A 24,473-nucleotide genomic window follows, 5' to 3' on the forward strand; every position below is an offset into this window, starting at 1 on the left:
ACTCCAACTCCCATCAGCCCTAGCCAGCATGGTGAATGGTTGAGGATTATGGGAGTTGCAGTCCCTAGCATCTGGAGGGTGTCATGTTGGCTATCTCTAGTCCAGAAACAGGAGAGCCTTAGCACTTTCTCTCTGACATTCGTCGCTAATGAGGTCCAGCATCTGTTTAAGCCCTTAGTAGGATCGAGTAGGCGGATCATGGCCCGAGTACTTACCTTGGTTTCACACTGTGCAGCAATTTCTTCAAAAGGAGCCTTCTGAAATTTTTCAATCACAAGTCGCCTCCTTTCTTTCTCTTGTTCCTCAAGACCATTGTTGTCTTTTGGAGAGATGGGGATGGGGGGGAAACCAGCCAACTTTAAACCAATGACTTTAAGCTGCTAACAGCATCAACAGAGTAACCAGAAAGCAAAGCAAAGGGAAACATCAGGAATATTATTCATCCTCATCCCAATTTAGGGCCAGCGTATTAAACAAAGAGTGAAGTGAAATAATTCACCCTTGAAGGAGCATATTATGGGAGCATATTACTGTTACTAGTGAATACAGAAATGCAAAGCTTTCTTACCTATTGCCTGCTTCAGGGTCTCAAAGGTGATTTCTTCAGTGCTATTTGCCTAAAGAAACAATAGTATTTAGGGTACTGTGTCAACCACAGTAAAGGGTCAGCTAGAATTCATCTTAAGTGTTTCAAATATTTTTTCCACCCGAAAAACAGCCCTTCGACTCGTGTGTGTGTTTTCTTTTCCTGGTGACATTTTTACTTTAAAAATTGCATGCAGAACAGTAGATCTGCAAATGAAAATCACAATCCTGACTACCACAACTTGTGGTATATAGATAGACTGAAAGCACCGAAGAATGTTTATAGGGGGGAAAAGATGCACGATCTTTTCTTTAATGGAACTGTTACATACCTTTTCATCCAGGCTGCAGCCAGGCAGAATGTCTACCTGAATTGACAAGGTGTCCACAATACTCTTCCTCCTGGACAACCTGTCTTCATCTGAACAAAAAGAGAAATGCCTGTCTTGTCAATACATCATTGTGTTTTCCTGTTTTCTTTGCCCCAAACTGAAGCGAGTCAATTCAAATTTCAGTGGCCTCTCCCAGGACCCTATGTCTGGCCCTTAGGACTCTGTCCAGCCACACCTCTTGTCTCCAGGCCACACCCCTCACCTGCCTGCTTCACACTCTCTTTGAGTGCTTTTGCCTGGCTGGAATTCATCCTGAAACTCCAATAAGTCCTCTGGCTTGCATGGGTGGAGGCAAAACTAACCCCAAACTAACAGTCGGCACCAGCTAAGTGTCCCTGGGAGAAATGCCCTGTGACTGGGTCACCATCAATGAAAAGGTCCTCTCTCCAGTTGTCTTCTACTTAATTTCAGAAGATAGGACACTTACAGTACATTTCTGAGCACAATTCAAAGTGTTGGTGCTGACCTTTAAAGCCCTAAACGGCATTGGTCCAGTATACCTGAAGGAGCGTCTCCACCCCCATCATTCTCCCTGGACACTAAGGTCCAGTGCCAAGGGCCTTCTGGCGGTTCCCTCGCTGCAAGAAGCCAAGTTACAGGGAACCAGGCAGAGGGCCTTCTCACTAATGGCACCCGCCCTATGGAATGCCCTCCCATCAGAAGTCAAAGAGAACAACAACTTCCAGACTTCTGAAGGCAGCCCTGTTTAGGGAAGCTTTTAATGTTTGATGCATTACTGTGTTTTAATATTTTGTTGGAAGCTGCCCAGAGTGGCTGGGGAAGCCCAGCCAGATGGGCAGGGTATAAATAAATTATTATTATTATTATTATTATTATTATTATTATTATTATTATTAATTACAGGAAGGCATAAAGGTGTCAGAAAGCAGACAGGTTCATAGTTGGTGCCTCCGATTCCTTGGCCTCAAGCCATCAAGGGCTTTGCAAGAGAATACCAGCCACTCAAATTGTGCGCAGAAGCACACTGGAAGTCCGCGAAGAGGCAGTGTAGGGTAGCGGTTAGAGTACTAGGCTGCAATCTGGGAGACGGAGGTTAAAATCCCCACTTGGCCATGGAAATTACTGGGTAACTTTGGGCAATTACTACCTCTCAGTTTGGCCTACTTTGCAGGGGTGCTGTGAGGATCACATGGAGGAGAGGGGAGTCCTTTGAGGAAAGGTGGGATATAATTGCGAAGATAGATAAAAATTTTTTGGGGAAAATACCTATGAGATGCGTACAAATATGCTACATCTACTAGGGTTGCCATCAGTGCCGGATTTACATATAAGCTAAAGCTATAGCTTAGAGCCCCACTCTCTTGGGGGCCCCCAAAAAATGTAAAGGGGGAAAAAAACCTGGATGTACATTTCCAAAATATAAGATAAAAAACAAATAAAATAACAGTGTTTTGTGTTGTGTAGGCTCCTATGATGTAATGGGCCCCGCCTGCTAGCCTGCTCCCTAAAATATCACTGGTTTGCTCATGTCTATATATAGGGTGCCTACATTCTGCATGGATCGGTTGCATGGCAACATGGGCAAATGGCCTTAGATGCCTATTAGGTTCATAAATTACCATACCACATATATTCAACACAAAAAACAGCGATAATTTGTTGTTGACAAAGGACAGCTGGACATATAAAGGGCCCCATTACCTTCAGTAGCTTAGGGCCTCATCAAACCTAAATCCGGCCTTGGTTGCGCCATATTTCAAAAAGTAAAAACCAGGACACCCTGTATGGCAGCCCTAATGTCTACAGTTGTGTGGATCACAGCTATTAGGAGCAGGGGAAATAAAGGAAAATTGCACAACACTGGGATTTTCTATCTATGAGCATAAGGAGCTTATTTGGCTTTCTTTGGGTTCTACCACCATGAAGCTATAACAGGAACAAGCAGTGGCAGCTCAAATTTACCTTTTGACTTGCGCCTGCATTTATGAGGCTTTTTGCCAGATGGGAATAGAACTACATTTCCGAAGATGCATAAGAATGGAAATAGAAGCTTTAGGATGACATACCATATGGAAAATTAGAAAAAAGAAAGGGGCAGCAGAAAAGCCACCAACGTTTGGGCCAGAATCTAAAGAACTGGGCTACCCAAGAAAGGCTCTGGGTCTCACTTCCTTTGAAATGCTTTGAACTGCATTTAATATGTTAGTGATGGAGAAGGAGCCTCTTCCCCACCCACAAGAGCTAAACATGTATGTGTGCATGTCTCACTCTGCATATAGTTATCTCTCGCTTGGACTACTGCAATGCGTTCTATGTGGGGCTACCTTTGAAGTTGACCCGGAAACTACAACTAATCCAGAATGCGGCAGCTAGACTGGTGACTGGGAGCGGCCGCCGAGACCATATAACACTGGTCCTGAACGTTTCCAAGCACAAATCAAAGTGTTGGTGCTGACCTTTAAAGCCCTAAATGGCCTCGGCTCAGTATACCTGATGGAGCGTCTCCACCCCCATCGTTCTGCCCAGACACTGAGGTCCAGCGCCAAGGGCCTTCTGATGGTTCCTTCACTGCAAGAAGCCAAGTTACAGGGAACCAGGCAGAGGGCCTTCTTGGTAGTGGCACCTGTCCTGTGGAACGCCTTCCCACCAGATGTCAAAGAGAAAACAACCACCAGACTTTTAGAAGACATCTGAAGGCAGTCCTGTTTAGGGAAGCTTTTAATGTTTGATAGGTTACTGTATTTTAATATTCTGTTGGAAGCTGCCCAGAGTGGCTGGGGAAACCCAGCCAGATGGGCAGGGTATAAATAATAAATTATTATATTATTATTATTATAGAGACACAGAATCAATAAGACTATTGAGCATGCCTAAAAGTAGATCCAAGAAGACTTTGTTGTTCACTAGCAGTGAAATGTATCACAGCATTTATTCATCTCTAAAGGGCCTCCACGATGGATATAAATGGCTGCAATCAAGAAAGCCAATAGGATATGCTTCTAAAAATGTATGCATATGCATTTCACTCAGATAATATTATGAGTATTTGGGATTCTCCTACAACAAGGATGGGGAGCCTGGTTGCACTTCCAATGTTGCTGGACTGCTGGAAAGCACCAAAGGATGCTATATGCAACCCCCTCCCTTAAAAAAGCAGCTATGATAAACAGTGGTCAATGACTACAGGTGAAGAGGATGCGTGAGCCACCAGGGGCTTACCTGTCACAAGTGGTACATATGGCACAGACAATCTCTCCACGCAGTAGCCACTGCCACCCAGCGATTCTGCCATTTGGTTGGTCAAGAAGAACAAGCTCGTTTCGTCCTTCTCCAGGGACTTGGGCAGGCTTCAAAACACAATTTGCAATTGTGGATTTAAAACCGTTAGATAAAAGAAGCAAAGAATGAGAAAAAAAGAGAGGCATGGTTCAGAACGTAGGTTAGAGCGAATTACCCAATGGAGCATATTGCACCCTAGATCTGATTCTTAAATACAGTGGTACCTCAGGTTAAGAACTTAATTCGTTCCGGAGATCTGTTCTTAACCTGAAACTATTCTTAACCTGAGGTACCACTTTAACTAATGGGGCCTCCCGCCACCACTGCGCCGCCGGTGGGCGATTTCTGTTGTCATCTTGAAGCAAAATTCTTAACCTGAGGTACTATTTTTGGGTTAGCGGAGTCTGTAACCTGAAGCATCTGTAACCTGAAGCGTCTGTAACCTGAGGTACCACTGTAGTATTTAGTACCAACAAGACCAGGGATGTGCCTTCCAGGCCTTTCTACCAAGCTACACCCCTTCTCCATTCACATTTACAAAAGAAAAAGTAGGAGGTAAACTATTGGAGGCAAACCCCTTGTCTATTTGGTCTTATCTATATGTATATATGTATGTATGTAATTTCAAATAATCTGTATTGGAATGGCAGAGAGAAAGATGGACATGCAAGGTGCTTGTAGATATGGCTCATATATGGCTGGGCTGCCTTTACTCATGAAAGGGAGTAGGTGGCGCTGTGGTCTAAACCACTGGCCCTGCTTCACACCTGGAGTGTTTGTACCTGGCTAGAATGTGTCTTTGAATTCTGATAATGTCTCTTGCTTGTCTGAATGGAGGATACAGAGCAGAGCAGGGTGCATGTGTGCATCAAAACTAAACTATTGCACAAAGGTAAGATTTGCATTGATTGCTCTGCACACTTTTGCCTCTGGTTCTGCCTGACACTGGAATCTGGCTCCAAGAGATTGCTCAGAAGGGATTGAGAAAGCTCCCCCACTCTTGCATTAAAACCTGGGGAACACAGTGTTGGGAATCTGAATACGTGCAGCTACTCACACAGAGTCAATTAGGGTTTGGCAGACAGCCAAAAGGCAATGTGAAGGAGTAAGTCTGCCTGGTGATACAGAGGCATGGAGACAGCTCCATGATTGGTCAAGCTCTCTCACGGGAATAATGATTAATGGCCTACTAACTGGAATGTGTGTTAGTACGAGGTTGAGTGTAGGAGTTGGAGGTTGAGAGTTGTGAGTTGGGTATGAGAGAGTTAGCTAAAGATCTGTGTTCTGTTCTGTTCCTGTAAATAGTCCACTTTATATAATAAACACCTGGTTTCTGCTTCGTCCATCCTGTCTGCAGCCAAGTCGCCAATTGCTTCCATGGATTCTGCGTTTACTCTGCTAGGTCTGGCTAAGGTCCTGCAACTAGTCAGAGAGTTGCGAAACACCAAATAGGTTTTGAGGATGGCTCAGTTGGTAAAGCATGAGGCAAATAATCTCCGGGTCATGAGTTCAAGCCCCACATTGGGCAAAAGATTCATGCACTGCAGGAGGTTGGACTAGATGACCCTCACAGTCCTTTCCAACTCTACAGTTCTATGATTCTGTTTTGTCCACCCAGCCCAGTACTGTCTACTCTGAGTTTCAGAGGCTCTCCAGGGTCTTGGGCAGAAGATCTGTCCTCACTGCCCTTTAACTAGACATGCCAGCAACAGAGATGGTCTTTCACAGTCCTTAAGTCAAAAACATTACTGGTTCTCATGTTTTACGAGTTGTTTAAAATTTCACATACTTGCACTTCTCTCTGAAAATTGTTTCAGGTAAAAAATAGGGTGCTTCTACATGTCTGGTTTCAATGACCTGCAACACGAGCGGAAAAACAAGACAGCGTTTGACGATTTTCTCACTTTGCATTCTACGTTAAAATGTATATGTTTGCAAATAAATAAATAAATATGCACTGCAAGTGTGGACGACGTGTTTGAGGGATGAGCCTGCTTCCTTTAAGCCCCAGCCCATGCCTGCTGTCACTCACAGCGGCCTGTCTCTGCAGTCCATACATATTACCACAAGTTACCCCCAACCCAAATTTGCTTTGGGCTCTTGATTCAGCCAAGCCGGGAGGGCAGTTTTGCTACTGTATCAATGCAAGGCACACTGGCGAAAATCAGAAGCGATACAGCACCTTAGTAACATGTTGGCAAAAAGCAGGAACAGCGATCATCTGGCTTAGGAAGTTGAGGTATGCGGCTACCACTGCCATCACACTACAGCGATGGAACATGGGCAAGTTGTCTTCGTTAAGGATTGCAATGTCCTACAATGAAAGGAAGGGAAGAGGGAACCTCATTCAAGACTGGCATTGGTCATATTCTTTTCATATGGGTGAAAAGACTAAGAGCCAGGAAGGTAAAACAGGTTTTTCCCCCTGTCCCAGGTCACAGTAAAGTCTTTTGAGTGGAGAAGTCAGTTCAAGTTTTATTTATTTATTTATTTTGCAGGACAAACTAGTCTTAATAGCTTGTGCAGTGCACAACACATCTTAAAACAGTTTTTCAGGACATGGGTAGTTATGATCTGACAGTGTGTTGGAGCAAGGGTTCCCAAACTACAGTTCATGGACCGTCAGTCATTCAGGAGCTTTGTTCAGGTAGTCGGGGGTAGGGGTGGGGTAGTCGGTGAAAAACAATAGAATAGAATCCAACATTAGAAAGAAAAGAAGCAATGAAAATGTTATGTACTAAGCTTGGATCCTAGAACAATAGGCAGGTAAGATCCTAGAATGCAACAACTGGGATGGGCAGGTATCAGAAAAGCCCACTACCCATCCATCCCATGCACACTGGGAACACTGTACTGCCCTCTTCTCATTTCTGAGCCTGCTCTACACATTAACTAAGCTTTATTTTGAAACCACAGCATATACAAAAAGAAGGTGAGATTCTCAAGGTGCAAAATGATGCAGCAGGTAGATTCAAAGCGTACAAAATAAGCGCACCGTTCTCGATCAGAAATACAGATTCCAATCTGTTGACATGATATCAACAAAGCCACCTAGATGCACTTTGAAAGCCCTACCTGCAAGGCGATAGCCACTCTGATGAGGTCAATGACCACTTCTTCGTTGGCTAGTTCAATTGTCATGAGAGCCAGTGTTGTGTAGAGAAGCTCAAAGTTCTTCTGGACATTGTCCTCTTCCTTACATCCTAAGTAGACATGCCTATACAGCTGCTGCCCATGCTAGAGAGAGCAGAGAGGAGTCTTGATTAAGGTTTTTGTTGGAAGATTTGGGATAAAAGAAATGACTTCTTTACGCATAGCCAAGCTATGGAACTTGCTCCATCACAGGAGGCTTTGATGGCCACCAAGTTGGGTGGCTTTGAAAGAGAATTGGCAAATTCATGGAGGAGGTGGCCATCAATGGCTGTGTAATGGCCTGGGAATCGGATTCAGAGGCTGAACCTGAGGAATCCCAGTCTGCACAGGAGTCCCCACCTCCAGGGCCGGCTGAGCTGGGGCTTGAACCTGAAGGGCCCTCACCTGTGCCGGATCCTCAGGAGCAGACACCAGCTGAATCCGCTCTGACTCCAGAGGTGATAGAGGACCCATTGCCTGCAGGTGCTCCTCTCCCAGCCCTGTCAGGGGAAGCTGAGGTTGCTTCTGGGTCCTGTAGCCCTCCAGCCTCTCCTGAGCTGCAGAGGCTCAGGGCAGAGAGGCGGAGGGAACTAAGTTTTCTCACAGGAGGAGTGCTCGCCTTAAGGCCAAGAGAGGCAAGTCACCTGTGGGCTGGGACCGCCCCTGGCCTCAGAGGAGATAAAGGCCAGTCAGCCCAGACCCAGGTTGCAGGAGCAACATCGTTGGTATCCTGTTCCTGCCGGCATCCTGACCTGCTCTCCTGAGTTCCTGACCACGCCCGACTCCTTGCTTTGGACCTCGCTTCGCCCCTGACGGACAGCCTCCTTACCCTCGACCTAGGACTGGACTTAGACCACGCTGCACGGTAAACCCCCCGGGACCAGCACAGGCTGCTAGCCATGACACCTATCCTCTGCCTTGAAAGTTCTCGCCAGCAATGCTTCCAAATACCAATTGCTGGAAACCATGAGAGGGGAGAGGGCATTTGGCCTTGTGTTCTGCTTGTTGGTTTCCCACAGGCATCTGGCTGCCCACTGTAAGAACAGCATGCTGGACTAGATGGGCCATTGAGCTGATTCTGCAGGCTCTCCTTATGTTCGTATGTTTATGTCAGGTTTTTTGGAGCCACTGAGGAGCCACTAGGTAATACTTGGTGCACATTCACAATATAGGTATTGGCTTCTACCAAAGCCAGAGCAGCCTCTTCCATCAAGTGGCCCTCCAGATATTTTGGAACGCGACTCCCATCAGTCCCAGCCAGCGGAGTTGTAGGTGATGATGATAATAATAATAATAATAATGTTATATTTATTTCTATCCTGCCTTTTCCCCAGACTGGGACTCAAGGCAGCTTCTCATGGTAGACTACCAAGAGAACAGGATGCTAACCAGCTGAGCCTTTGGTCTGACCCAGCAGGGCTCATCTTATCTTCATCTAGCCCATGGGTAGGCAAACTAAGGCCCGGGGGCCGGATCCGGCCCAGTCGCCTTCTAAATCCGGCCCACAGATGGTCTGGGAATCAGCGTGTTTTTACATGAGTAGAATGTGTGGTTTTATTTAAAATGCATCTCTGGGTTATTTCTGGGGCATAGGAATTCATTCATTGCCCCCCCCCCAATATAGTCCAGCCCCCCACAAGGTCTGAGGGACAGTGGACCAGCCCCCTGCTGAAAATGTTTGCTGACCCCTGATCTAGCCCATAATTGTCAACTCTGCCTGGAAGAAACACAGCTCTGTTACTAGACTTTGCATTTAGAGGAGATGCCAAAAATAAATTCTGGGCCCTTCTACATTCAAATCACAGGTTCTACCCACAGAACAGTGAGTCCCTATATCCCTTACCTAACAGTATGCAACATCTCTTTTTTCTAACAATTGGTTTGATCTTTAATGATATTATTACCTTTTTGATGAAATTCGCATCTTGCCTTGAAATTTTGTCCCGTTTTATCTTTAGATCCGAAACATCAGGTATTATTCTGCGCAGAAACAAAACAGTATGTTACTTTCTCAAAACACCATTAATAATTATAATTTGCAAGCAAATTACTTCTCAGCAATGGGGACACTCGGAATCATGCTGTGAAAAGTATTTAATTTATCCAGGCATTTTCGAAGTCATCTCCATTTTAATTACACCCACATTTTGCAATGACAATAGATTTCCTATTCAAAAAAGGGGGGAATCATAAGTAATTATGACTCAGTACAGGAATAGTCCATTTTATGTTTTGTATAAAACAAAAATATAATTACAAGCTTAATTAAACCAGGAGCAATTTGGAAGAGCTATTTAACATTCAGGGCAGGGCACCTGGAAAACAAAATCATCAATTGCTGCATCAAAAACATTCAGCTGTTACATTCCTGCACTTTTCCTCTCTTCACTGACAAAATGGAACATGTAAAACAGAAGAAAAATGTGTACAGTGAATGGTATCTATTGATCACAGTTGGAAAACATAATTTGTTACTGTAGTTTTCTCTTATTTGCTATATCTTTTGAAAACTTGTTCACTTACAAAGCTGGACACCTCATAAGATATCGAGACCAAATTTTGCAGGTTTTCATTGATGACTGGATACAACCAGACACCATTTTCAATCAAGATGGCGGACTGAACCCTTCAAAACTGCACTGATTTCCTTGGTTTCTTAAAGTACCGAAACAATTCTAAGTTTGAGGCTGGTAGTGCATTATTAATTGCCTGTCTTCAGTGCAAACCAGAACTCTGAACAAAAGTACAAATAGCCTGGGCTACCACAATCTTTCCCCAATCTTAAGTCACTTCACCCCATTTCTGCGTCCATATGTGATTCCCCTCCCTTTAAATGTTCCACACAAAAATTCAGGTACAGTTACCCAGGAATTTTGCCCAATATAATATAGTAGTTTTGTACGTAATTTACACTAGCATGTGCACACATCTTGGTTAGGGAGTTGCACCACAATTGTTTGGAGATTTTGAATGACAGATGTGTTTTGCTTCCTGACCTGAGAACTGCAAATTAAATAGGTTTGCATCAAAACGCAAACCAAACAAACTTCTTCCCCACTGCTTTGTAAGAGTGCACAAACTGCAGAAGGAACATAGTTAATGGGAGTTTTGGCAGAGATGGATTAATCTCTTTGTGCATGCCACCAATTTTAGCATCTACATCCGAGATTCCCATGGTACACTGGCATGATCTACTGTTGCACAGGGACTCAACAGAGACCCTGTCAGACTCAAGCATTAACCTTATCCCTCTGAGCTTCACTCGGTTGTCATGCCGATCAATAACGTTGTGCAGTATTTCCAGGACCAGCTGCCTGAGTTCAGAGTCATCCATGAGTGAAGGAGAGAGCAAAGGATCCAGAAAAGGAGCGGGCAGGGCAGCAGAAATGGTCTTGGCACTGTATCCTGTTGTGACCTGGTGAGCATCAAAGAGAAGGTAAGGAGAAGTCACCAAAGAAATGATTCAGCCAAATCGCACAGCCAAAAGCTGGGTACTAAAGCTGTGCCCATTTAACTGAACAAATTGTGCAGGCAAGAGTTGTGTCCATTCAGCTGCACAAACTGCACAAGGGAAAGCTGAGCCCATTCAACAGCAAAAAAAGAAACCCACCAAAAATTGATGTAGTTCTTTTGTTTTAAGTAGGTTTTTATCATGCTTTTCCTTCAAGGGGTTCAGGGCTGTACGCATGGTTCTCTCTCAGTTCATTTTATTCTCACAGGGTTTTTTTGTGAGGTAGATTAGGCTGAGCAATAGTGACTGACCTAAAGCCACCTAAAGTGAGCTTCCTGTCAAAGCGGCCATGCTGGCTGCCCCTGCAATGACTCCTTTAGAGAGTGTAAGAGCGTAAAACAGTGGTTGGCAGAATGGTTTACAAGCAGTAAACATGGATGTAATCTCTAGTAGAACATCAGTGGAAACCAAAAAAGAAAGAAAGACCCAATTTACAACAACCTCCCTGCCTACTCAACTCTCAGCATTTCTCAGTCTCACAGATAACCAGACAAGTAATTTGCAAAAGTATTTGCAAATGTGGACTAGTCCTATGGAAAACACCACTCTATTTTACTTTTGCTTCAAGTTTAAAGAAGTGGCTATTCCGTCTGCTTAGCCATGCTGTAAAATGCATCTTTTAAAATAAGGATATAAAAGCCATCATGTGAATTTCCTTCATTACTTACCATCAGTAACGATCTCAGCAACATAATTTGAATTCGCCTGGTTCCCAAATCCCTAAAGGAAATGGAGGGAAAAACCAAAGTTAATTTGAATCAACGCTTCTCTCTCTCTTAAATAGATAAACAATAACAGCTTCCATAGTTGGTGGCTGTGGGATGCAGAATATGATAAAATGTTAAGATAAAATGGCAAGCTGGAATAGTGAGCCTCAGAACAGAAGCAAAAGCTGGAAGAATCCATGTGGCCCAAGCAACAAAATGCTGTAAATTGTTGGATTTTAGTTAAAATCCACACTGACTAGAAGAAGTGATGCCTAGGTCATTCATATTCAAACGAGAACTCTGAAGGCCAAAGTGGTGAGCATAACTGCCTTCCAAGCAGTTGACCTGGGTTCGTTTCCCAGCCAACGCACCAACCAGTGATTTGCGAGCTGAGCAGCTGGCAGTGGAACAGCCTCGGTGTAAAGAGATGGAAAGGGAGTGTTCTGTGTTTCCACATTTGCCTCGCCAGAAAGTGGCGGTATGGCAGGGGATCTAGCAATTCTAAGGTAACAGTCAGGAATAGCTGTGGAAAGGTTGCGGTGAGAGAAGCAGAGAGTCTTGGACTCTTGCTGGACCCTAAGCATGCCTTGACCATGGCAGTGGTGAATGTCTGTGCAGTGGTACCTCTGGTTACGAACTTAATTCGTTCCGGAGGTCCATTCTTAACCTGAAACCGTTCTTAACCTGAAGCACCACTTTAGCTAATGGGGCCTCCTGCTGCTGCCGTGCCACCGCAGCACGATTTCTGTTCTCATCCTGAAGCAAAGTTCTTAACCCGAGGTACTATTTCTGGGTTAGCAGAGTCTGTAACCTGAAGCGTATGTGTCAGAGCTGCTTCCAGATCCTAGCTCACAGAGGATCACGCTAGCCAGCGATCATTAAATAAAAGTCTTTATTGAGTTACAGTTTCCATTCTCAAGCTGCTGCGTGCAACTCTACGTCTCATGGTTAGATCGGCGAAGCTCCATCTGAGTCTCCGCCCCTTGTACACCAACTTAATATCCTAGCCTTGCTCCACCTTTTCCGCCTGACTGTTCTTCTCTGGGTCCCTCTGCCCCCCGGGGTCTCTTCCTTCCGGGATTCCTCTGACGCTGACGCTGACCCCCCTGACTCTTCTCCCTCCTTTCGGCGGGCTTTAGGACCTGGCTCCCTTTCCGGGCTGCCTACTGCGCCACCTTCCTGTGCATTTGAACTTGGCACGCGCGCCCAACCTTCCACCTTCCGTCTGACCGTTTCTTCGCTCCCCGATGGAGGTGTGGCCACTCCTGACTCGTGCCCTCCCCCCTGTTGTGAGCTGCCAGCGCTTGATCCCTGGCGCCCTTCCTCTTCCCTGCTCTCTGGCGGTGACGCTGGTCCTGATTTCCAACTGCTCCCCTCTGAGTCCCCTCTGGCTCTATCTTCCTGGGGTGTCCCCCTAGGCTCCCCCCTTGCCCTGGCCACTGGTGCTCCTTTCTGTGAATCTTCTGATTCACTGGAAAGACTCGGAGATCTCGGGTCGTCGTCATCACTCATCTTTTCTTCTGCCTCCTCTCCCTCGCTCTCTGTTTCCTCCCTTGCCCTTGCCTCTGCTCCTGAACCCCTGACATCCATCCCCCCCTCGAAGCCCCCTCTTCCCCCCTCCCCTCCTTCCGGTGCGGGATCTGGGTGCTGCCGTGTCAGGGGGACGAATGTCGGATACAGTTCGCTTCCCGTGGCGGGCCGCCATCCGAAGTCTTCCGGTTCTTCCTCCCTGCTCTCGTTGACGACGGTCACCTCCGCTTCCATCTCTGTGCCGCCGTGCTCGAAACCCGGGTCGTCCCCGAAAACGTCCATGTCCGTCTCTCCCTCGTTGCCTTCTGGAGACGTTGCTCGTCCTGGACCCTCCAGCCACCTTCTGCGGAACTGCTCCTCTGGTCGATCATCCCACCAATACGAGGGTTCTGAAGCAGATCCCGAGGGTGACCCCTCCGGGGAACGGGCGTCTCGTGTCGGTTCCTCGTCCGAGTCGAACCCCCGGAACGTGCTGGCTGAAAGCGTGGGCGTGAAAAGCCAGTCGTCGAAAAAGTCTGCTGGCATTGGCCTATGTGGGAAGAGGGCATGAAACTCTTCTTTGAGCAGAGGTTCGTCTAAAGCGTAGCCCGGCACCCAGCTGTTGGCACTGGCCGGGGTGCCCTCCTTGGCGAGAAGGTATTCTACCCCCTCTTCCCCCCATCTGGAGTCCAAAATCTCCGTGACTTCGTTGATGCGCTCCTCCTGTGCCACTCCCCCTTGCCCGGTTCTCTCTCGGAGCGGACCCGGTGCCGTTCCTGGTTCCTGAAACCTGTGAGGTGCCTTGTAGGGAGTGAGCACCGATCTGTGGAACACCGGATGCATTCTGGAACCCTCCGGAAGAGCCAGCCTGAAAGCCACCGGGTTGACCTGTTCGTCGACTTGGTAGGGCCCCAGTTGTTTAGGCCCTAGTTTCTTCTTCGCCAACGACCTGGCCGGCACTGCGTGGGCTGCTAACCAGACCCAGTCTCCCACATGGATCTCTTCGCCAACCCTTCTGTGTTTGTCCGCTTGTACCTTGTATGCGTGTTTAGCCAGCTCCAGGTGCCGCCGCAGCTGATCGTGGACCTCCTGCAACTCCGACGCAAACGCATCTGCTGTCTGCGGCTCCCCCTCCCCCATTCTTTCCAGTCCCGGGAAGGTTCTAGGGTGCCTCCCGTTGTTGGCGAAGAACGGCGTGACCCCCGTGGACACGTGCTTCGTGTTGTTGTAGGCGAACTCGGCGAGAGGCAGGTAATCCACCCACGTCGCAGGCTGTTGATTCGCATAACATCTCAGGTACTGCTGCATGATGGCATTGACCCGCTCCGCTTGCCCGTTGGTCTGCGGGTGTCTAGCCGACGCCAGGTTGATCTTGACGTTCAGGAAGCCCATCAGCCTCTGCCAGAAGTTTGAGATGAACTGTCGCCCTCGGTCGGACAGAATAGACCGCGGCAGACCGTGAACCTTGAACACGTGGTCTATGAACAGTTTGGCGGTTTGTTCCGCCGTGGCCACCTTCGCACACGGAATGAAATGTGCCATCTTGGAGAACAAATCCACCACCACCAGCACAGCCGTCTTGCCCCTCGAGCTGGGCAGATCCGTGACAAAGTCCAGGGCCACTCTCTCCCATGGCTCGAACGGAGTTTGCAGCGGTTCCAGCAGTCCGGCCGGCGGTCTGTGCACTGGTTTGGACCTCTGGCAGGTGTCACACCTCGCCACGTAGTCCGCGACTTCCCCTCTCATTCCGGGCCACCAGAAGTCTCTGGCTACTAATTCCACCGTCTTCTCCTTGCCAAAGTGCCCGGCAGTGGGCGCGTCGTGCAGCTGCTGCAGTACCTTGGCGCGAAGTTCGTCTCCCAGCACGTAGATGGCCCCTTTACGGATAAGCAAACCATCTCGCAGCTGGAACTCGTCGGTCGCTGCCGTGCCCCTGTGCACCTCTGCCATCTTTGCTTGCGCGAAGGAGTCATCCTGCAACGCTCGTCGCACCGCATCCAGGTCAACTGTCGCCGCCGCGCACGCCCACACTGTCGGTGCGAAGATGTGCATGGTGGCCGCTGGCGTTGCCTCCTCCAGATACTGTGGCTTACGGGAGAGAGCATCCGCCATGATGTTGGTGTCCCCCGGGACATACTCTATTCGGAAGTCGAAATTCGCAAAGAACTCAGCCCAACGTATCTGCCTCTGGTTCAGGAACTGTGCCGTGCGCCAGTGCTCTAGATTCTTGTGGTCCGTGCAGACCTGCACCGTGTGCTTGGCGCCGATCAGGAAGTGCCTCCACGCTTTGAACGCTGCATGAATGGCCAGCAACTCCCTGTCCCAGATGGTGTAGTTCTGTTCGGACTTGCTGAGCTTCCTTGAGTAAAACGCTCCCGGCCTCCAAACCCCCTGCGGGTCTTTCTGCAGCAGGACTGCTCCCACGGCTCTGTCCGAAGCGTCTGTCTCCACCCTCATCGGCCTGCTGGGGTTGACATGAAGCAGCTGCTCTTCCGACGCGAAGAGACGCTTGAGTGCCTGAAAGGACTGCTCCGCCTGCTCTGTCCAGACGAACTTCTTTTTCTTGGAGCTGAGCGTGTCCGTGATGGCCGCTGTCTGCATCGCAAAGCCTTTGATAAACTTGCGATAGAAGTTCGCGAAGCCGACAAACCGTTGGACCTCCTTCCGGTTGCGTGGGCTTTTCCAATCCAACACTGCTCAGACCTTGGCGCTGTCCATGGCGAGCCCTTTATCAGACCACTTGTAGCCCAGGAAATCCACCTCCGTCACGTCGAATTGGCACTTCTCCAGCTTGGCGTAAAGCCTATGTTGCTGTAGCCTGCTCAGCACTTCCTTGACGTGTCTGTCATGCTCCTGCTGCGATTCCGAAAAGATCAGGATGTCATCCAAGAAACAGACGCACGTCTTGTAGAGGAGCCCCGCCAACACGTGATGCATGAAAGCTTGAAAAACGTGGGAGCCATTTTGCAATCCAAAAGGCATAACTCTATATTCGTAGGTGCCCAGGGGCGTGAACATGGCTGTCTTCCACTCATCTCCCTCCCGCATGCGAATGAGGTTGTATGCCCCTCGCAGGTCCAACTTGGTGAACACTCTGCCCTTCCGTACCTTTGCGAGGAGGTCGTCGATTCGGGGCATGGGGAAGTCCGATGGCTTGGTCACACTGTTCAAGATGCGAAAGTCCACTACAAGTCTTTTTTGGGGCGTGTCCCGCTTCTTAACAAAGAATACCGGACTGCCCCCCGCTGCCTTGGACTCTCGGATGAAACCGCGCTCCAAATTATGATCTATGAACTCTTTGAGTTCCTGCAGTTCGTCCTCAGACATGGAATACAGCTTCCCTTTGGGCAGCGCCGCCCCCGGCAGCAGGTCAATTTTGCAGTCATATGGTCTGTGGGGGGGTAGCCTGTCTGCCTCCTTCTCGCAGAAAACCTCCAAAAATTCTGCGTACTTGTGGGGAACCGCTTGCAGCGTGCCTAGCTGCAGCTGTGACTCCTCTTCCCCTCCTTCCTGCCTGGGCACGATGCAGTGTTCAGCGCAAAAGGAAGAGCCGAAGGTCAGCTGCCTCTGGTACCAAGCCAGCGTCGGGCTGTGCTTGTCCAGCCAACTCATGCCCAATACAATGGGCGTGTCCGATAGTTGAGTGACATTGAAGCTGATGATTTCCCTATGATTCCCAAGTCGCATCACCATTGGTGGCGTCTGCTTCACCACTTGCCCCCCTAGCAGCTCCCTGCCATCCACCGTGACAACCTGCAGGGGCAGCGTGGCAGGCAGCAACTGTATAGCGTGCCGGTCGACAAAGTCCTGCCCTATAAAGTCCGCATTGCTTCCGGAGTCAATGGTGATTGGCACGTCCATGGTGATTCCATTGGGCAGCTGGAGCGACGCGGTGAGCCTCACTACCGGTTTGGGCGGGAGGGGGTCCATGGGCTGTAAAATCTCTGGGGACTGCTTCACTGACACGTCTGGCTGGGCCCCAGTGCCTCTTCCTCCAACCAGACTCCGTCGTTTCCCTGCTGTGGTTGTCCTTGCTGCGTTGCTGCAGTTACCATTGCTGAGGCTGCAGTGTGCTTGTGGAGCCTCTGGGGACACTCTTTCGCCATATGCTGTGGATCATCGCAGATGTAACACTTCCTGTTCCCTCTAGGAGGCTTCGCTTTCACTGCTGCCGGTGCTAGGGCTCTGGCTGCTGACTGAGCCCTTGCACCTCCAACCTCCATAGGTTCCGCTCCTCCTCCTGGCGGAGGCGTGGATTGCGCACGCGCTGCTTCTCTGGGAAGGAAGGAGGAGCCCCTGGCTGGTTCGCGCCCTCCACGCCCTTCGTCCCTGCTCCACGGACGTCCTTCCAGCCGCACCCCCACCGCCAGCGCCCTCTGAACGATCTCCTGCGTGGTCCGGGGTCTCTCCCCCCTCGCAATTTCATCTTTAACCGAGCCGTGCAATCCCTCCCAAAACAGGTCTCTTACAGGAGCCGAATCTCTGTCCCATTCCAGGGCACTGACCAAAGCGAAAAAGCGGGCATGGTACTGCCTTACGCTGGCCCTCCCTTGCTTCAGTCCATGTATCTGCTGCCGAGCAAGATCCACGTCAATGCTTGATAAAAAGCACCCATCCATCGCTTTAATAAAGGCATCCGCATTTTGGAGCGCCGGATCCTTATCTCTCCACAAATTGCGCAGCCATGCTTTAGCATCTCCATGCAAATGGGACATGATGAATCCCACCTTCTCTTGCTCATCTCTAAAGCCTTTGTTCAGCAGTTGCAGTGCACACATTACATCTGCTCTAAAGTTGGGGTACTGTTGCAAATTCCCATCGAAGTGAGAGACCAGACCGCCTGTTCGTCTCCCCAACCCAATCCCCTCCGGTTTGGGTGTCAGTTGCCCTTGCTTCGTAAGCACTTCCAACCTGACCTGGAGATCCCTGTAGGCGGCAGCTGCGTCCTCCTCTCTCTTCCTGGATGCAAGAGCCTCGGCATTCAGTCGTGTCACTGCTTCTCTGAGTTCCGCTATCTGCTGTTCGGCCGTCATGTTGTCTGCCGTTCGTGAGCTCGCTAGTAGGCACCCGCTTTCTCTCCTCTCCGCGAGGACGTAGATGCCCACAATTCAGAGATGGAGCTTACTGTCAGAGCTGCTTCCAGATCCTAGCTCACAGAGGATCACGCTAGCCAGCGATCATTAAATAAAAGTCTTTATTGAGTTACAGTTTCCATTCTCAAGCTGCTGCGTGCAACTCTACGTCTCATGGTTAGATCGGCGAAGCTCCATCTGAGTCTCCGCCCCTTGTACACCAACTTAATATCCTAGCCTTGCTCCACCTTTTCCGCCTGACTGTTCTTCTCTGGGTCCCTCTGCCCCCCGGGGTCTCTTCCTTCCGGGATTCCTCTGACGCTGACCCCCCTGACTCTTCTCCCTCCTTTCGGCGGGCTTTAGGACCTGGCTCCCTTTCCGGGCTGCCTACTGCACCACCTTCCTGTGCATTTGAACTTGGCACGCGCGCCCAACCTTCCACCTTCCGTCTGACCGTTTCTTCGCTCCCCGATGGAGGTGTGGCCACTCCTGACTCGTGCCCTCCCCCCTGTTGTGAGCTGCCAGCGCTTGATCCCTGGCGCCCTTCCTCTTCCCTGCTCTCTGGCGGTGACGCTGGTCCTGATTTCCAACTGCTCCCCTCTGAGTCCCCTCTGGCTCTATCTTCCTGGGGTGTCCCCCTAGGCTCCCCCCTTGCCCTGGCCACTGGTGCTCCTTTCTGTGAATCTTCTGATGCACTGGAAAGACTCGGAGATCTCGGGTCGTCGTCATCACTCATCTTTTCTTCTGCCTCCTCTCCCTCGCTCTCTGTTTCCTCCCTTGCCCTTGCCTCTGCTCCTGAACCCCTGACAGTATGTAACCCAAAGCGTATGTAACCCGAGGTACCACTGTAGTATTTAGTACCAACACGACCAGTACCAACTATGTTGGCAGGGCCCATTGATATTGGTCACCAGGAAGGAAGAGACACCTGTCAGACTTTTCTGGCTTTGAAGAGAGCTTCTGCTGCTGACCTCCTTCCTTAAAGGTTGAAGTAGAAGACAAGAGAGGGACTTTGACCCTTTGAATGCTCAAAATATCCCCATGTCCTTTGAAACTGTTGATGCTCTATTTAGGTCCCATCCAAAAGAACGGTATTATTTTGGGGGGTGGGGAGGGGGCATCACGTTAGTTCAAAGTGGGTGACACCCTGAAGCAAGAGGACAACACTAATGATTCTGATGAGTAACTCTCAGACCTGAGATGGATTAGCAAAACCAGAATGGCACTGCAGAATCAGAAGTAGTGAACAGCGGAGCACAATTTGCTTCGGACCACCTATCACTTCTCTCTGCAGCATGAAACTATGTGGTAGAGGGTTGGGGAGAGCAACTGCTATCTGGACAATCCTCAGTATATTATGCATCATTTGCTAGCCTCATTCAAAGAAAAAAAATACCAAGAGGGCTAAGAGAGATCTGCTCCTTTATATGTATGCAGCGAAGATCATGGCCACTGGTCCCATCACCTCCTGGCAAATAGAAGGGGAAGAAAAGGAGGCAGTGAGAGATTTTACTTTCTTGGGCTCCATGATCACTGCAGATGGTGACAGCAGCCACTAAATTAAAAGATGCCTGCTTCTTGGGAGAAAAACAATGACAAACCTAGACAGCATCTTAAAAAGTAGAAACATCACCTTGCCAACAAAGGTCCGCATAGTAAAAGCTATGGTTTTCCCAGTAGTGATGTATGGAAGTGAAAGCTGGACCATAAAGAAGGCTGATCGCCGATGAATTGATGCTTTGAATTATGGTGCTGGAGGAGACTCTTGAGAGTCCCATGGACTGCAAGAAGATCAAACCTATCCATTCTTACGGAAGTCAGTCCTGAGTGCTCACTGGAAGCACAGATCCTGAAGCTGAGGCTCCAATACTTTGGCCACCTCATGAGAAGAGAAGACTCCCTGGATTAGACCCTGATGTTGGGAATGATGGCGCGCACAAGGAGAAGGGGACGACAGAGGACGAGATGGTTGGACAGTGTTCTCGAAGCTACCAGCATGAGTTTGACCAAACTGTGGGAGGCAGTGGAAGACAGAAGTGCCTGGCGTGCTCTGGTCCATGGGGTCACAAAGAGTCGGACACGACTGAACAACTAAACAACAACAATGTATGCAGCACAGAAAATAACCAGACCGATAAAGAGTTCTAGAGGCTGATATGCCTAATTAAAACTGAAAAATAAAAAGCCATGGGAGTCTGGTGGTTTCCTTAGAAAAGCAATGAATAAAATATAACTATGTATTGATGATTTGAATTTACGGAGGAATAAAATCCCCATCACAACAAGAATCATCCCGAGTGCCTTAAGTTTGCTGCTTCGTGACTCCCCGTCTGAAAATCGATGAGCAGAGAACGAAGCCGAATGATTCTGAATTATTCATTTCCACCAGAAGCCCATTTATCAGCACCATTCTCCTCTAGAAAGCATTTCTCAGAAGCCTACAGAATCAATCGAGGCCAAAATAGGCAGCCTTCTGCCACACTGGTCAGAACTTTTAGTTTTATAGAAAGCCGAAGGTGTTTCCAGTTAACCACATTCTATATGGCTGGACGGGTCCCTCATGAATTATTGGAGAGGGAAATTAATTTGTTAGGTGTTCGGAAGGCTCAACATAGCAACACAGGACTGGAAAGGGCCCAGTGAGCCAATAAATTCAAGTGCAAAACAAGAAAAAACGATTTCCCCCTAATCATGCTGTAAAACAAAACAAAGTATTCTTGTTAAATAATAAAAACATCTCTCAAAATACACTTGCAAACTTATTTTAAACAGCTGGTTGCAAACACCAATGAGAGTGGCAAACTGCAAAAGGTGGATGTTGGAAATAATGGCTCTTTTATTAGAATCTTGCAAAGAAATCTACAGAAGCTATTAGGTCTTGAATAGTCTTAGTCTTGGTGCTGGAGAAGACTCTTGAGAGTCCCATGGACTGCAAGAAGATCAAACCTATCTATTCTTAAGGAAATCAGCCCGGAGTGCTCACTGGAAGGACAGATCCTGAAGCTGAGGCTCCAATACTTTGACCACCTCATGAGAAGAGAAGACTCCCCGAAAAGACCCTGATGTTGGGAAAGATGGAGGGCACAAGGAGACGGGGACGACAGAGCGCGAGATGGTTGCACAGTGTTCTCGAAGCTACCAGCATGAGTTTGACCAAACTGCGGGAGGCCGTGGAAGACAGGAGTGCTTGGCGTGCTCTGGTCCAGGGGGTCATGAAGAGTTGGACACGACTAAACGACTAAACAACAACAACAGTCTTAGTAGCCTGCAACTCCATATGTACCTACCTATGTCAGCTAGTTGTGGCATAAAAGGGAAAAAATAAAACAACCAAGAAAGAGATTCTCACCAGCTGTAGGTGACTAGATAAGGTTTACAACCTGTAAAAGCGTGCAAGAGGAGAAACTAGATAGAGAAATGTTTTGTTTCTTCTCTCATTATACCAGAAATCAGAAACATCCAATGAAGTTGAATGTTGGAAGATTCAGGACCGATAAAAGGAAGTACTTCTTCACATGATGCACAGTTGAACTGTGGAATTCAATCTCACAGGAGTTAGTGATGACCACCAACTTGGATGGCTTCAAAAGAGGATTAGACAAATTTGTGGAAGATAAGGCTACACTAGCCAGGTTGGTTAAGTTCTACCTATACAGATGGAGGCAGTATGCCTCTCAATACCAGTTCCTGGGAACTGCAGGTGGGGAGGGGACTCTTGTGCTCTGCTTCTGTTTGCAGGCTTCCCACAGGGATCTGGTTGGCCACTGTAAGAACAGGATCCTGGGCTACATGGGCCCTTTTTCAGCAGGGCTTATGTTCTTACATACTTTTGCTTTGATGCAGGTAAAGGGAAAGGGACCCCTGACCATTAGGTTGAGTTGCGGACAACTCTGGGGTTGCGGCGCTCATCTCGCTTTGCTGGCGAAGGGAGCCGGCATACAGCTTCCGGGTCATGTGGCCAGCATGACTAAGCCGCTTCTGGCGAACCAGAGCAGCGCACGGAAATGCCGTTTACCTTCCCGCTGGAGCAGTACCTATTTATCTACTTGCACTTTGATGTGCTTTCGAACTGTTAGGTTGGCAGGAGCAGGGACCGAACAACAGGAGCTCACCCCGTCGCGGGGATTCGAACCGCCGACCTTCTGATCGGCAAGCCCTAGGCTCTGTGGTTTAACCCACAGCGCCACCCATATTTCAGCATATATAATGCAATTCTGTTTCTCTCCAGTTGTTATTCGCTTCACAGACAAAATTGGAAACCGCCTATGGCTACACACTTTCTTTATGGAAATCAGATTAAAAAGAATAGGGGTATTTTAAAGAGTTGCGTTGTGTTCACGCAAAGTCTCTCCACACCATTTTGAGTGATTCCTCCCTGACCTATGCCAGCCTGGGTTTTTTTTGTGTGTGTATGTGATTCTCCAGAGAATTTCTTTGGCAGGGGGAAGCAAGAAGCTGCAAAGGGGAAGGACAAATAGGAAAAGCCCCTTCTCTATATGCTTCCATCTGCCCATATTATTCAGGATCCAAGCCTGTATGCAAAGCCTGCCATCCTTTATTTCTGCCTCTTTTAGGATAAACAAATTTCCCACTGGAAGCCCCAAATATGTAGCAATCTGAACAAACCCAAACTGGCTTGTGTCCAGTGTGTGCGAAGTTGCTCCCAGAACAGGAACTTTCCCCATAATGAACAACATAATCTCGGACCGATGGTAGTCTGGAAGGTTGCTTCCAAAGAAACCTAAGTGCAAAAAGATTTATTTATTTTTAATTCCAGAAAGAAATATTAACAGACAACAATGGATTTTCTTCTGCCCCAAATGAAAAACCAGCAATTGGTAATTGTTTTGTCTCCCCAGGCTGGATTTTATCATGCATATGATTTTAGTTTTCTTTTTTTGCTATTTTCCTTGGTTTGCATATAAAAAAATTCCTCTCCTGTTATGATTTTTTAAATTTTAAGAAGAAAAAGAAACACAAAATATTCCAGTTAACATGCATTAGGACAGATGTGGCCAATGTGGTGCTCTCCAAATGGACTACAACTCCCATCATTACTGACTTACTGACTGGGGCTGATGGGAGTTTTAGTCAAACAGCATCCAATGGGGTTGCTCTATGTGGATTACTCCTACATCAGGACGAGAGACTGTGCAATTTTGAAAAGTCTATTTTATTTTATTTTATTTTAATTTGCCATTGTTATGTCGCTGGATGAGCATTTTTGGTGTGTTCTGATTTTCCTAGTTTTTAGTATGTTGTATTTCAGCTTAAGTTGCCTTGAGACTTCTTTTTTCTTTTTTTGCATGAAGTTGCAAGCAAATGTAATAAATAAAAACATCCAGCTAAGTTTTACTCAAGAGTAGACTCATGGAAATTAATGGACCTAAGTTCGTCAAATGTGTCTCTAAGTAGGACTAGCACTGGAGACAACAAATAATTGTAATACTACTACTACTGCTAATAATATTACATGCCCTTACCTCTATGTCCCACCTTAATAACAATAATGATGATGATGATTTTTTTATCATTATCATGGCTGCTTTTATTTATTTTACATCTGTATACTGCCCTGTACCCGCAGATCTTGGGGTGGTTCAGAGGACTGCTTTTGCCTCCACCCCACAAATGAAACCTTAAAACTATTAAAAATTACTCACCAATTGTTTGAATGATAGCATTCTGGACAATTCTCTCGTCGTTCTCCTTGGCACTTGCACTGAAGCTGGCACTGCTCACTGAACTACGCCTGTCACTTAATTCGAAATCGACGCTGAAACGCAGATGCTTCAGTAAGGTGTTAAACACTTCTAAGACAGTTGGGCCTGTGGAGAGACGAAAACCAACGGCTTCAACCTTTGGGAAGGAAAGGGTGGGTCACTGGGACCCAAATTTTGGAGAAGTATGTCTCTGAATACCAGTGGCTTTGAATCACTGGCAGCGAGTGTGATGTTGCACTCATCTGGTCGGCCATTGTGAGCAACAAATGCTAGACTGTTGGGCCTTTGGCCTGATCCAACGATCCAGCTCTTCTCATGTTCTTAAATGTTGGATTATCTGTTTCAAGTGGACAGTGTCAAGAATGGAGGCATCTTTCTTCAGCTTTCTTAAACACAAAAAAGTGAAAAAATTCTCCACAGATGTAAAGTAAAGTAAAGGGACTCCTGACCATTAGGTCCAGTCGTGACCAACTCTGGGGTTGCGGCGCTCATCTCGCTTTATTGGCCGAGGGAGCCGGCGTACAGCTTCCAGGTCATGTGGCCAGCATGACTAAGCTGCTTCTGTCGAACCAGAGCAGTGCATGGAAACGCCGTTTACCTTC

General features: G+C 47.9%; 1 protein-coding gene across 6 annotated transcripts in view; it reads right to left on the minus strand.

Annotated features, from left to right (window-relative positions):
* Positions 1–24,473, minus strand: part of EFR3A (EFR3 homolog A) — an 89,655-nt gene that overhangs the window by 10,301 nt on the left and 54,881 nt on the right. For all 6 annotated transcript variants that reach the window (XM_081012559.1, XM_081012554.1, XM_081012557.1 and 3 more), the window contains exons 11-22: positions 23,812–23,976; positions 22,775–22,889; positions 11,529–11,580; positions 10,592–10,764; positions 9,254–9,329; positions 7,293–7,454; positions 6,400–6,531; positions 6,007–6,074; positions 4,158–4,285; positions 918–1,006; positions 569–617; positions 216–319 (exon numbers count right to left, since the gene is read on the minus strand). In XM_081012559.1, the coding sequence (XP_080868685.1) occupies positions 216–319; positions 569–617; positions 918–1,006; positions 4,158–4,285; positions 6,007–6,074; positions 6,400–6,531; positions 7,293–7,454; positions 9,254–9,329; positions 10,592–10,764; positions 11,529–11,580; positions 22,775–22,889; positions 23,812–23,976 (1,313 nt within the window). The remainder of the gene's footprint in view (positions 1–215; positions 320–568; positions 618–917; positions 1,007–4,157; positions 4,286–6,006; positions 6,075–6,399; positions 6,532–7,292; positions 7,455–9,253; positions 9,330–10,591; positions 10,765–11,528; positions 11,581–22,774; positions 22,890–23,811; positions 23,977–24,473) is intronic.

The sequence above is a fragment of the Podarcis pityusensis genome (assembly GCF_964106645.2).
Source record: "Podarcis pityusensis genome assembly, chromosome: 7".
In the NCBI taxonomy this organism is placed as follows: domain Eukaryota; kingdom Metazoa; phylum Chordata; class Lepidosauria; order Squamata; family Lacertidae; genus Podarcis; species Podarcis pityusensis.